Here is a 14,469-nt window from a genome sequence, read left to right as displayed (position 1 = left end):
CTTGGGCTTTATCTTGGGCTTTTAAGGCTCAGTAATGACCAACTATCGACGTCCTAACTTTTTTTTTTTTTTTGGAAAATCATCAGATATCCTTTCAATTTCAAAAGCTAAAACGTTTGTGTAAATCATAGTTGATGAAAAGTGTTTGTCAAAATTCTCAACTGAATACGTATATTTAAGTACGTACCCATTTATTGGATGGTATAATAATAAAATATGAAATTTATCATTTAATAACTAAACAACATATAATTAGAATAAAATAAAGATACAAATATTAAAATACCTAATATTATTATATTTTTATATTAAGGCTTGTTTAATATTGAAGTGTTATGGTTTTCAATTGCTTCAAAAAAATAAAATTATAACTATAAAATAAAAATAAATAATATGTAATAAATATGATTTTTAAATAATAATTTTGATAAAAAAATCATGTTCACTTGTATGATAAAAAATTTATAACAAAAATATTTTGATAAAAAAGTCATGTTCACTTGCATGATAGAAAATTTATAATAAAAATATTATAAATTTTCTATCATGCAAGTGAACATGACTTTTAAGTTACAATAATTAGTATTTACCAAATACTTTAATACAATTATCCAGTCTTTGATACAAAATAAGACCTAACTTTGTGGTGATGCTGTTGGAAAAGATTAAAAAAGAAAATGACGCACAGAGAATATTTCGAAATACTATAAAGAAATCAACCACGAAGACAAATGATAAATGTTCTCTTCACTCTTCAGTTCTTTTATGATGAGTGGAGAGAACGACTATAATGTTTTATTATTGCTGCACAACTATTTATATACCGACTGCAAAAATGGGGATACAAATCAAGAAACTGTTAACGACAGGAACCCTATTCACCTGACGCAATCATGCATAAAGCGAAATCTAGAAAATATACATTGCTTTACCTACTTACAAAACTTGCCGTTGTATACCATTTTCCGGACTTACAACTCTTGAGTATCTTTGCCTGTTTGCCGTGCAGGCAGCACTTCTTTAACATCCCAGCATCTCTTCGTCCTCTCTGCTTGCGCCTCTCTTTTCTTTCTCCTGGACTTCCATAATATCCTTTCAACTTCATCACGCTGGGAATTCATAGACTAGTCACAGACTAGACACCATTATTAAAATTTGACGTCAGTCGCAGAACATTCTAACTTCATATTGGAGGGCCAAAAAGGTCTCAACAAATCCAACATTATACTATTCTTCACGATTTGATCTTTGATAACTGGACAATTATGCATATTCCTTAATGCTCCTTTTCCAATTTTTTACTTAGCAGAGGCTGTCTTGGATATAGAATTATTGCCAATATTAAAGAAAATGCAAGACCAACAACCCCACTAAACGGCTGGAATGGATGTGTCCCAGTTATCCAAAGAGGAAGACTGGGCTTGTAGGTGAGGAGGCCACCTTTTTGTAAAACAAAACTTGAAGCCATAATCCCTGTACGCAAACCAATAGGAACAGAAAGGCTGCCTTGGCTTCTTTGCCGAACCCCTGCCAGAGCTAAAGATAATAACCATAGTCCTGGAATTGCCTGAGGAGACCTAAAACCAAGGAAAATTACAATCAACAGTCAGCAGAGTGATCACTACATATCTCTCACAAATCAGAGCAATTCAATTTGATTCATCAATTTCCAAGAATAAACTGGAAAAATTATGAGACAGTTGGAAAGGGTATTGTTTTTTTCGTGTGAAAAAAATTAAAAAAAAAAAAGAGGGGAGGAAGGGATAAAGGCGGAATCATGGCACATCCAAGGTTTGTATACAGCATCAACAACAAATGAAAGAAGTAAACTGCATAGCTTGAACTATTACCATAACGATGGATAAAAATAATTTCTACCCTAACCATTTAACAACGGAAATATTTGCATTAAAAGGAAGATATTAACAAAATTTTGGTCACATACCTTTCTTTTATTTATTTAATTTAATATTAAAATGTACCATTGCTACTCCAGGTTTCACCCAACTATCAGTCTGTTCCTACAATATCAATTGTATCATACACGATCATTGTTATGAGAACTTAAATAGTTGATGTCAGTTTTTACCAACTCAATTTTGATTGGCATTCTCTCCACTCAACCACTGGCCCCATCTTTCTGACAATGAATACACCACATTTGGAAAAAAAAAAACCGATTTGAATGGGATGGGGATGGCTACTACTACATCCAACTGACTAAAACTTGAAGGAACAAAAAGCTTCTTCACCTTCTACATTTCATGCATGTCTTCCATACTGGTTAGAGCCAGCATTTTGTATGGTAGAATGATCAAAATAATAAAAAGGTGGGAGACAGGATATCAGAAAATATATCTCTACACTACGTGAGATCAGGTGCTACGGAAGAAAATAGTAAACAGGAAAAAGATAAACTACGTGAATGTGGTGTTCCAAAATGGCAAATGAAAAATGTACCTCTGTGATAAAGCAAATGCAAGTCCAGAGATTATGATTCCACGGTGATAATCAAGATCTGCGGCAATTTCTTCAGGCAACCAAGACCTGAAAAGCAATTCTTCTACAAGCACAACCACAGTAGCTGTGACGATTCCTTGACAAGCCAGTATACTTATATTCCCATACACTTTGAGCCATGCCATAGCAGTTAAAGATGAAGTTACAATTGAAGGCCAAGAGAAACTCACACAACCAAGTACAGCATTTAGAGACTGTATTAATAAAACAAGCATGACTCCTGCTATCAAACCCTTCAAAAAGTTTTGGACCTGCAAGCAAAAAAGCTAAATATTATTCATTTGTCCGAGACAAGCAGCAATGCAGGATGCTTATCCATCTTTTAACCATTTCTATAGGAGAATTTAAAGATAAGAGATATGAAAGCCAAGTGCATCAATTTCCAAATTACTGTATATAGAAGAAAATTTATCATTTAATTGTTGACAGCAGAAAGATTAAGAGAACCAAAAGAAATCAAGAAGAATAAAGCTACAATTATTTTAAGAGTACTGGTACATCGCGAAAAATATTAGCATGAGAAACCTCACGATGTTCTTTGTCAAGAAAGAGAGGCGGTCAGAATCAATTAGTTTCTGGCATATAATGCTAGGTCTCTAAAATCCTAACACCACCTTTAAATAAAGGAACAGTGTCTAAGAAAATTAACTTCACCACATGACTCTTGCAACATCAATGTTCCTGAAGCAGAAAATAATTGTAATATTGATTTGGGATTTATCTTAAAATGTCAACAGTAAAATGTATAAAGCACTTTAATTCGCTTGTGTGTAGTGCATGTCTCCCATCTGGTGGTCATATTCATACCTTGGGTAATGATGTGATATCCAACCCATACTGCTCCAGGGAATTTTCATACCCACGTACTCTTCTGCCCCATTTCATAGTTAGTATCATAACAGCAATATATAGGCCAACAATGCAAGCAAACTCTGCTATTCTGGAGGGATTATTTGTCGTCCAGCTCTGCACAATTGTTGGAAGCAGCGGAACAAGAACCGGTGACCACAAAACAAGCACCATGCCGACAAACCCAAGAATCCTATTGGAAAAAAAAAAAGAATAAAAATAATTGAAGAAAGGAACAAGAGTAAGAAAGTGAAAGTGCACAGTGCAAAAATAAAATGAAACGAAACCAGTGTCCAAAAAGAAAAAAATGGAAAATTTAGGTAAGTTTTAAATCTTACATCTCCCCACTTCTAGCATAAAAATACTTGCTCTTTGATTTAAAAGAAAAAAGTAAAAAAGAAACAAAAATCTGTTAAAAAGATTGTGTTAAGAAAGGACCCCTTAAAAGGATACATAATTATGCTACTATTGCTCAGAAGATAGATATGGCCCCAAATTGAGAGACATTGAACGGAACACGCCAATTCAGGATAGCATCTAGGTCTAGAAATGCCTCCAGTAAATTTGAACAGAAGCATACAACTTACTTAGCTGAGCACAAAAAGTGTTCTAAAGGGGAATGAGCTGTGTTTTTCGATTAGAAAAGATACATACTGACAAAATATATAAACATGTATCTTCTGATTCCAAGAAATTTGTATGACCCGTGCATGAGGCACAACTTAACGCATCACCACAATACTTTGGGAAGACTATGCATCTTTTTTCACCATTTTACTCCACGGGAACCATAACTTCTTTCAAAAGAGCATACACCTTTTGTTGAAAATAGAACTAACAAGTAGACTACAGCATCTTAAAGCTGCCTTTATAAGTTTAAGCTTTTATGCTGCATGATAGCTCAACTTTGTGTCACAGCCAATTTAACCCAATTTGTTATGTTTGAATCTCGTCACTGCATAAATCAAATCATATAAGTTGGTCTTTCACTTGTAACTAATCAGCTTAATATTTTGGGTTGAGTGATTAATTAACACAGCAAGGAGAGGTTATCAGTGAAAATCAAACACCGCCATCTATTTCATTGTACATGAATGAATTAAAAATAAAAAACCATATAGATTGATGAGTTAGCACATTTCAGTGAAGACAAGGATAAATCACTTAGGACACTAATCCCATTTCTACAACTGATTTAGGAACTCAATTATCAATTTTTGTTATGGCTGAATCGTTTGAATACCTGTCAGTTACTTTGGTTAATGTCATTTACATGGAGAAAAGTTTTGAGGGATAAAACATAAGGAAATTCATAACTCTTAATACCTTTGCAGCAATGGGCGGTCGGCTAAATGCAGAAACAAGATAAGCTTCTCAGTCAGACTCATTGCACCACGTAGACCACCCCAAAGCAAAGCAAGTTTGCCAACTAGCTTCAACAAGCCACCCTTTTGTCCCAAATCTGCCAACATCGCGACCAGCCTGTTCATTAAAGGAAAAGTGAACCATTTTAAACATACGAAGTGCATGATCTTTTTCTTTTTCCTCTTTTTTTCCTGCCTAGAAGTAAATTTGGGTAGAAATTAATACCTTTCTTGATCCACTTCACCATCTTCCTTTGTAGGTACCACTGGACTAGCAACTGACATGGCTTTCTCAGCAAGGCTTGTGACTATGTTATCCTGGTTTTTTTCAGAGATTAACTTCTCAGGCTCTTTCTGATGATTTCCTTTCTCCACAAAGGCCTTGGATGAAGGTTCCGCAATTTCCTGGCCATTGCATAAATGCTACACATTTAAATTTATTATATATATATTGTTTCAGAAATTACTTAGTCAGCATAAGTTCACCAAAATAAAAAATTTATAAAAAATGAGAAAAATCATTTTTTCTTAAAATAAGTTTTACCACATTATTTGATTAGCCTTCTATGCCTTTTTTTTTTTTTAATTACAACATAAAGATATTTGATTAAAGAATTATTGCCACATTATTCCTCCACAAAAGCGATTTTTCTAAAACTTCTGAGAACCTGAGAAACTACAGCTATCTTACAAGGATGGTTAAAATAGCCACAAAGAAAAACAATTACATCAACTCTTACCAATTGCTTTACCATTAGTGCAGATGCTCCCAGAGCAGCTGTAACGGCACCAACCATGACACTATCAGTTTTCAAAATTTCCGATTCAGCTCCTACTCCTCTGTTCATTGAACCATTTACCCTTGTATTTTTCTCAGTACGCATTTGTTCAGTCTCTGTTAGCCTAGCCTTGTCATGTTTTCTCTCCCCAGATTTCTTGGTTAGATCATAGGCCATAGGTTCCTTGTTATTGTTCTCATGCTCTGTAGATACATTGAAATATTCTCTCAAAGCAGCTAAACAAGAGCCTGCAATAACACCAACTGGAAGTACTCTTCTTAGATAACTTGTGCCCTGAACAGCAGTGGAAATGGCTCTAAAAATATTCTCCCCCTGAAGAGTACCAACTTTTTCATATGTACAGTCAATGCGATGGCGTTTGCCATCCAAACACCAATTATGCTCCTCATCATGTACAATGGCCAAAGAGATATCAGTTGCCACCCTTTCTAAATCTCTTGCAAGATCAGATTCCATTTCCTTCCGGTCATAAGGACCCAGCCGGCGGTCAACCTCAATCTTCAAAGAATCCAATATAATATTTTTCACAAAGCCAATCAACTCCGCTGATGTATCCTCATCATTTTCATTCATATTATCCTTCATTTCATATTCAGCAAATGGTTCCTGCTTTTTATCTGTATCCAATATTACATAAGGTGGTTCAATAAATTTATCTGCATCATCTACTTTTGTAAATGAATGGTCCTGAACTTCTTTGATTACACCCTTACCAGATGAAACATCATCAATAGAATCTCTGACATTTCCAGGCTGTTCCAACAGCTTCCATTGACCTTCTTCTGGAAAGTAGTCAAGGAATAGAGTAGTAGTTGTATCTAAATCCAGTGGTTTGGTATTTGGCAATTTTGAAGAAAGATATCTGGGCAAGTACTCATGTTGTGAAGAGTCCCCATAGAGATTCACAGGTACATATAGTGGAATGTTATTTAAATATCCCAATTTAACTGAATAGTCAGCCAAAGGTTTGCTATTATATACAGAAGGATCGTGTGATGTATGAGACTGTACACTCAGTTCATTCTGATGATCTACTTCCTTTCCCAGCGTGAGATCACTACCAATGATATGTTTCTCAGGGATACAATCGATTTTATCATCTCTGGCCTCATTTCTCTCCTTGACTTCATTTTCATTACTTTTCCCCTCCAACTGAGAAATCATATTTTCAATCACACCAAAAACACTATTAACTGCCATTTGGGTAGAATCATCCATTCCTGTTAGGGCATCTAATGCTTCAGAAACACTGAAGGGAGATGCGATAGGATCAGCTGTAGTAGACTTATTCTGATCGCCTGCTGGCTGCAGACTTTTGTTTTCTCTTTTCTCATTATCACTCCCTTCCTTCTCCATTATTTGAGCCTCAGAAGAGGATCCCAGAGGCAAAACTGCTTCTTCTGCCACATTGGTGGATGCCGTCTTAGTTTGATCAGTAGAAGAATCAAGGGTTTTGTCTCCAATTCTCTGGTTATTCTCAGGTTTTGGTTCTAAATGAGATACTCCAGCATCCTGTTCCACTTTGTCCTCTTTAACATTTGCTTCCTCAGAGCCCCCTGCCTTTTCGGGCTGACCGGTAAGGTTAGAACTAGCAACAATTTCTGATGCCTTTTCAGTAATGTCAGAATTTGAAACAGCCTTCTCCTTGTTGAACACGTCATTTTCATGACTATTTCCCGACTCATTAGTGCCCTTCCTTACTGAACTGGAGATATCACCTTGATGACTACAAACTGATTGAGACTGGCCTACGTCAGCAGATTTTTGCAAATTTTCTGAAGGTTGAATCTCTGACTCTATTCTGCCAGCAGGCTTGTCCAAGCCAGGTTGAATGTTATCAGAGCTATCTGCCAAATCATCAACTCTTTTCACTTGATCTGACTGATTAGCATCTTTATACAGAACTTCAGAACTTGATAATCCTCCGACTTTCTCTTGGACCTTTATCTTGGACTCTGAAGATACATTGGGTATCTTACCCAGAAGTCCGTCCAATTTTAAGTTTGCACTTTCAGCATGCAAAATCCCAGATACTGCAGTCATTAGCTTTCCTCGCACATCTTCAGGCACAGCATCTTGCAGAGCTTTCACAAGTGTCTCTCCTTGACCAACACCAGTCAACACCTAGACGTAAAAGGCCAGAGAATCGTCAAAATAAGATCAAGGAACACAAAGGCATGGCAGTGAATTCATGTCCCAAAGCACTTTTAAGCCGAACAAGTTTTCTGTATGAGATTCAAAATATGGAAAAAAAAAAAAACACTATGATAATTGTATGAAAATGCAAAATATATAATCTGACAGTTCATGACAAACAGTTTACTTGTTTTACAAGATATTGATCAAGAGATGTCATATTGTAAGTAACCTTGTACAAATTTAAGTGTTTTTTTTTTTTTCAAATCAAGTACAAATAAGAGTTGATAGCAAGGAAGGGGACCTAAATTGAAGAAGATTGCGAGACAAAAGGTCTGCCAGTGAAATTATTCTTCATTTTTTTGTCTCAAAAAATTAGGCTCTCTTCGCAGACAGATTTAAAATAGGCATATAAATGTATCAAGGGCAAAGAGTTTTGGCCTTGCACCTATTGAAAATCAATTCCTTATGGGTGCATTTAGCACGCTGTCTTGTATTGCATTAAGGTATATAAAGTTGTAATGCAATATCATATTTGGTGCAATTTGGACTGTAATAGATGTAATAATTTTTAAATCATTATTTATATTACCATTAATTTTAAATTAATATTATTCAAATTTATTAATATTTAAGTATTTATTATTAGTTATATTAAATTATTTAAAAATAATTATTTTTTATATATTAATTATTGTATTATATTAAATAATGTAATATTATATTATATTTTTATTTTTATATATTATTTAAGTATTTATTATTACTTACTAAATTATTGAATAATAATCAATTTTTATAATATAATTAAATAATACATTATTTAGTTATATTTTTAATATAATTAAAATAAAAACATAAATTATTGAATAATAAATATACATTTATTAATTTATATTAATAATTATAATATAAAAATGAAATAAAAATTAATTTTATATAATATTATATTAAAATAATTTTTTTTATTTATTATTATAACAAATTAAAAAGAAAAATCAAATGCAGCAATTTGCTGCAACCAAATATGAGGCTGCATTACATAATGCAATGCAGCCTCATGTTATGAGGGTACCAAACACACCCTATGTGCACTAAGAGATAGAAGCAGAATCAATACAAAGAGTTATAAGTACCTGAAATAAAACCAAAATGATTTTATTTTTTATTTTTCATATCAACATCCCTTTTCTTGTCTTTTTTATTTTTTAATATTATTATTATTTTCTGTTTACATTAGAAAAAGAGAGAAATGATTTGGATCACAGCAATGCTCTGCTGCGTACATAAATCATATAGACATGACAATGAAGACAGAAAATATGATACCTACAGAAAAAAAAATAATAATTATAGCTAAGGCCATCACGGTGCATATCAAAGCAAAAAATTGCAAATTCAAGCATTACCTTCCTCTTTTGCTCTTCTGTCAGAGTACCAGGTACAGTTACATCAAGCATATTCAAAACCACTTGTGCCGTCTGTAACACTTGACCTCTTTCACCATCATCTGGACTGGCTCCCCCCTCTTCGACCAAATCTGTGTCAACAGATTGAGCTTCCTGCAATGCAACATCTTGCGATCCCTTATGATCAAGTTCCAAATTTCTTTGTGACTCTTGTCCAGATCTTAGATGGAAGTGAGCTTCAGAATAGCTATCTTCCAGAATCTGCTTCGAAGCCTCAACAGGATACCCATTCAAAGTATTTGTCTGAACAAGATCAACAAGCTTATTAACTTTGACCCTCTTATCCGTCTCTCTACCTTCAACAAGAGCCAAGCTTCCTGAAGGGTTGATGGTCACATCCACATCTTTTAGAAGAGGATGACGACCCTTCAGAAGTCCAAGCTCCACTGCCGAGAGCCACTGCATACACAACATACATACCACTCAAAATATCACTTTTTGCTACAATATTTGGCTAGCTGTATATTGAAGGGAATACGAAGAAAAGAGTATAATTCAATGAGGATATGATAATTTTGGAATTCACAGAGCATGTATAAGGAATACACAACAGTGCATTTTTGTCCCCTCAATTTATTACAGAAAGTCACTGTATTCAATGAAAACTCAAGATGTTCTTATACAGTTATACTTGTTAATGGATGTGAGGAAAAACTATTCAAAAAGATCTAATGTTTAAGAGGAAATGACAGACAATTTCGGATGTCACTTTCTTAATCACCATTTACTTTTGAATTACAAATGAGACAGATTAATCCAAAAATCAACTTCTGCAGCCAAAGAAAAGAAGTAATTACCTCAATGACTAGATTCTGGCACCAAGATTCAGCAGCTCTACCACCACCAATAACGCTAGACGGCAAACAAGAACACAAGAGCAGGCTTGTAAATGGATTTTCTGCTATTAAACTGCGTGGTATAGAGAATGGCGGCACTGCACCAGCATCATTCTGAGAAATATTACAGGATTTTAATTATTTAGCTTTTCATCATGAGGGGACTACTTTAATGATAAACCTAATAGCAGTAAAATGAGATGGCCCATAGATGTTATCGCCTACAGACAAACAAGGCAATCTTGAACAACCTATTACTTGCTTGACTAAGTTCCTTGTTTTTAGAAGGTCCAGCCACCTGAGACTGGCAAGGTAAAGTACTTACTTCATATATGAGTATCCTTTATATATAGGGTTTTTTGCAACTCCTCGAGAAAAATCCAGGATATATATGTTCCATTGAACAATTACAAAGCATTACCAGAACATTGTCTAGATTCTTTTTGTAAAAATAAAATAGAAAAGAAAGAGGAGGGGGTGACTGAAAGAAAAGACAGGTTCTGTGCAAAATCAGAAGCAAGATTAACATCAAAACACAAAATATGCACCTGTATAAAGAGAACAGGAATCTTTATGTTTCCAACTACACTCCGAGTGCTGGATTTTGAATAGAAGTCTTCTATGGCCTCAAAGCCATATGATACCATAGATATTGCTTTTTCAAAATCACGAACAGATTTTGCTGATAAAGCCTTTTCTACATCAAATCCTTTTGCTCTGCCTTTAAACAATTCCTGGAGAACCAATTCACCATAAGTTGCAACCATCAAGATATGAATTCTATGAATCATGGGTGGACAACAGAAGTTAGAAAAGCACATAAAATTTTCAGTTCCAACAATGAAGATATGAAACATTTGCATCTAAAAAGTACTCTGAAGCTATTGTCAACCTTGTTAGATCGCAGAATATCTATTAATCCATTAGCAAGCTTCTCATCCAGGGAAATATGATGAGGAGAGGACCTTGTAGCCTCCTCTAAGTCAAAAGGATTGTCTATGCAAGTGACAGCTGTCAGAGGTGTCCTCTCTCCAACTTCTGCCAAGTATTTTGTTAACATGTTTGCACCATATCCCCAGCCAACGCTCATCAGTGTTGTCCATGGCCTTGCCTTACTGATGAACTGTATAGCAGTGCAGATATCATCGCTGTCAGCAGCTGTAAATAACCTACATAATGAAGTAATTAAGAAGCCCTACCATCAGACGGTTTTTGCAATAATCTTTTAATAAGAGCCTGGAGAAAATTACTAGTCATCTAGAGATTGAGAATGAAATGCTTTTAATTTTTCTCTTCTTATTTCACATACATAAAAGCAAATAAAAATTTTTTCCCCTTTCTCATTTTCTAACAACATATGATACAAGTGGCAATTCCAAAAAAAAAAAAAAACAACAACAACATGCAAGTGCAAGACACCAAAAGTTGTCCCCTCTCTCCCTCACACTCAGACAAACACACAATTGGAGGGTAAAACAAACAAATAAGAAACAAATGAGTTGAGTCTACTGCAGCCCAAGAATTGTCAACTTTCTACTTCCCAGCCCTGCTAGTCTTACCCAAAAACTCCCTCACTCCAATTCACACACTAGCAGTCCCACCCAATCAATCCAAAACACTATTATGCAAAATAACAACAAAAACCTTGGCTATTGGCAAAGAGCATTCTGCTCCTGTTCCTATAATCAATTCAAGCATGACCACTTATTCTCTTGTCAAATTCTCACATCTACACCAAGCAACACAATAACCAATGTCTTATTCAATCAAAAGTTGCTAGTTAATCCACAAGTGTTAGTCTCTTTTCATCATATTGCTATCCAGTTTATATGGAAAATAAACCAATAAATAAAACAAACTCAGAAAAAAGAAGATGACTACTCTTATCGACACAACCACCTAATTGTATCAAAACATCCAAGGTCACAATATTGCATCATCAAAAACTTGAATTGCTTAATTGCATACCGAGAAGTGGTAAGGGGAGAGCCACCGCAACCTCTAGGATTCATAACCACAGGAAAGAAACCGCGCCTGAGAGCTTCACAAACAAACAACCTTATCCTCTTCTCGATACTCCCCTCTGCAGTTCCCGGAACCAACAACAGAGTGGTATCCAATCCGTGCTCCTCGTGCAAGTCCAAATTGGAAGGCCAATCCAAGGAAATGACACCACCATCCTCCGTATTGACACACACTCTTTGGTACTCCAATTTCCCCTCCATCTCACTCTCAGTCTCTCCACCGTCTCTCACGGCACCAGTCCTCGCCTGAATCCTGCCGCTATTCAATCTCACAAAATGCGTGTCTTCCTTGACAAGCTTCTCATTCACGTCCTCCAACAAGTCGCTGCCCTCAAAAGATATAGATGGGCAACGAAGAAGCACAAAGCGGTTAAAGGCGGTGGGAGAGGTGAATAATACCCAGTTGCCGATGCAAGAGATTTGGTGGCGGTCGGGCTTAATGGGGGAGAAGCGGGAGGCGTAGAGGGCGAGGCCGGAGAAGAGACCCAAAGCGGGGCCAAGGGCATCGACGGAGTTGGGGGAGGGAAGCTGGGAGAGCAAGGAGTGGAAGAGGTTGTCGTAAGGGAAATTGAAATTGAAGTCGCTGCGGATGGAGAATTTGAGACGGTGTCGTTTTCGGTACTGGCGGAATCGGCGGAAGCAGACTGAGGTTTTGGTGAAGAAGGTTAAGGTGGGGGTGGTGGCGTGAGGGGGTGCAAGGCGGAGCCTAGGGGCGGGGTTAGCGGAGAGGTGGTTCATGGCGAAGGGGATTGGGTTTAAAGAAATGATTTGGCATGGAGATTACAGACAACAATGAAAGAAAGTTGAGCTTTTTCTGGAAAGAGCGAAATTTGAAAATGAAATGGAAAGAAGAAGACAAGAGGAGAGAAGAATTGATGGATGGCGATGGCCAAGAGGGATGACTGCTGAGCGTTTTTACCCGCGAATTGAGAAGCATTTGGCTTCGGTTCGTTGCGGATGGATCCCACCGCAACCCCAATGGGACCCATCCAACTTGCAAATTCAGCCGTTAAATTCTGGTGACTGGTGGGTCGGGTTGATGCCCCCCCTCGCCTGTATTTTATACAATTGGGCCTCCAATCAATCGGCCCATAATAAGAAATGAAACTTTTGAATGAAGTTACTCGCGGCCTTAAGTAAAGCTACTTTGTTATCTATATATATAACATATATTGTGTTCAGTAAAAATTTATATTTGAGGCTGGTTTCCTTACGTGGATGTAAGATTAAAAAGTAATGATAGACATTTTAAATTTTAATTTTAATTTTTTTTAAATAATATGTCATTCATTGATTGGTTGATAGTTTAAGATCCAAGTGAATTAAATGCATTATCTTCACTAATCAATTAATGAATACCACATCATTTGAGATAAATACATTTGAAATGTGTAACACTACTCAAAATTAAAATACATGCATACGTTAACGGTCATTGCATTGTTAGATTTAGTAATTAATATTAATAATATTTTATTTATTTATCTTTTTTTTTTTTTTTTGGTAATAAAATTTGAAGACTCGAGAAGATTCATACCTGATAGACCCGCGTCTGTGTCTCGGATTGCTTTATGAAGAACAGGAGAAGAAACAGAGCCTATTTTGACTTACGATCTTTTCATTGATCGGGAGACACGGAGAACATCTTGGGAGGGGTGACTTCAGGGGCAAATTTGTTTACTTTGTTGACATTTCATGTTAACTATTGCTTGATTATCATTTTCAAAGGGGATGTTAATTAATCTCGAAACCAAAGTTGTTCAATTAATTAATCTTTTCTGCCTTTGGATACCACAAAACGATTGCCTCAGATCAGCTATCAAAATAATGCACAGTGAAATTTTGTTATTATATACGTGGCATGCAGTCTTTCGTATAGGCACCATGCAAAATACCAGGTGATTATAGATCCGCGTCCAGCTTTTACAGGGTAGTTTATAGATTTTAATTATGCCGTATCCGGAACAAAATCCGAGAGTAGATTATCACAATCCAATTGAAAAAATAATTGTAAATGACCGAATAATTCACAATTTAGAATTTAGTCAATTAAATTGAAAGAGAAAAAGGATCATTAGAGCGGCGGATGACGAGGCTAAACATTGCATGTTTTGCTTTGTGCACTACAAGCACATGCATGGATACCTCGATATTCATACCATGATTTGGACTTCATTCGCTTGAGCACATGCGCCTCTCCCTGAATCCTCATTTTGGCCCCATAACCTAATCGCTTGTCTCTTCTTTTTAAATTTCCTTTCATGAATACAAAATTTCAAGCGGATCGTGTCTATCGAACTATGCATATCCTCCTGCTAACGATAGGATTCTGCTCCCAATTTAAAATCAAATGGCATGAATCCAATCCACAACAACAATCTCCTGTTCATTTGATTTTGACAAAACCTGCGTGCGTGTTTTTATTTCGGGGCCCCTTTATTTTTTTGAATTTCTTTTAGATTTTGTCTTAA

The 14,469-nt window shown here is 35.8% G+C and overlaps 1 protein-coding gene across 2 annotated transcripts; it reads right to left on the bottom strand.

Moving 5' to 3' along the window:
* Nucleotides 1-683: 683 nt before the first annotated feature.
* Nucleotides 684-13,106, bottom strand: LOC102618788 (uncharacterized). Of its 2 annotated transcripts, none has more exons than XM_006474530.4 (11): nt 11,943-13,106; nt 10,867-11,143; nt 10,523-10,708; nt 9,936-10,088; nt 9,079-9,537; nt 5,474-7,657; nt 4,960-5,138; nt 4,696-4,851; nt 3,328-3,562; nt 2,461-2,771; nt 684-1,577 (listed from the first exon to the last, which is right to left on the bottom strand). In XM_006474530.4, exons 1-11 carry the CDS (start codon nt 12,734-12,736, stop codon nt 1,277-1,279), a joined length of 5,235 nt encoding a protein of 1,744 aa, XP_006474593.1. In that variant the 5' UTR covers nt 12,737-13,106; the 3' UTR covers nt 684-1,276. The 2 variants fall into 2 exon arrangements, with proteins under 2 accessions (XP_006474593.1, XP_024953539.1); XM_025097771.2 differs by having other exon boundaries at nt 10,867-11,097; nt 11,943-12,092.
* Nucleotides 13,107-14,469: the final 1,363 nt, after the last annotated feature.

The sequence above is a fragment of the Citrus sinensis genome, chromosome 9 (genome assembly GCF_022201045.2).
Source record: "Citrus sinensis cultivar Valencia sweet orange chromosome 9, DVS_A1.0, whole genome shotgun sequence".
In the NCBI taxonomy this organism is placed as follows: domain Eukaryota; kingdom Viridiplantae; phylum Streptophyta; class Magnoliopsida; order Sapindales; family Rutaceae; genus Citrus; species Citrus sinensis.
This window is presented reverse-complemented; position numbering and strand designations above follow the sequence as displayed.

What these genes read in the sequence shown, in the direction of transcription:
- LOC102618788 (XM_006474530.4), bottom strand. Translation starts at nt 12,736, where the DNA reads ATGAACCACCTCTCCGCTAACCCCGCCCCTAGGCTCCGCCTTGCACCC. An exon ending in TTCCTGTTCTCTTTATACAG is followed by an intron (nt 10,089 to 10,522) that starts GTGCATATTTTG and finishes AATATTTCTCAG; the next exon opens with AATGATGCTGGTGCAGTGCC. An exon ending in ATATCACATCATTACCCAAG is followed by an intron (nt 2,772 to 3,327) that starts GTATGAATATGA and finishes TTTTGCTTGCAG; the next exon opens with GTCCAAAACTTTTTGAAGGG.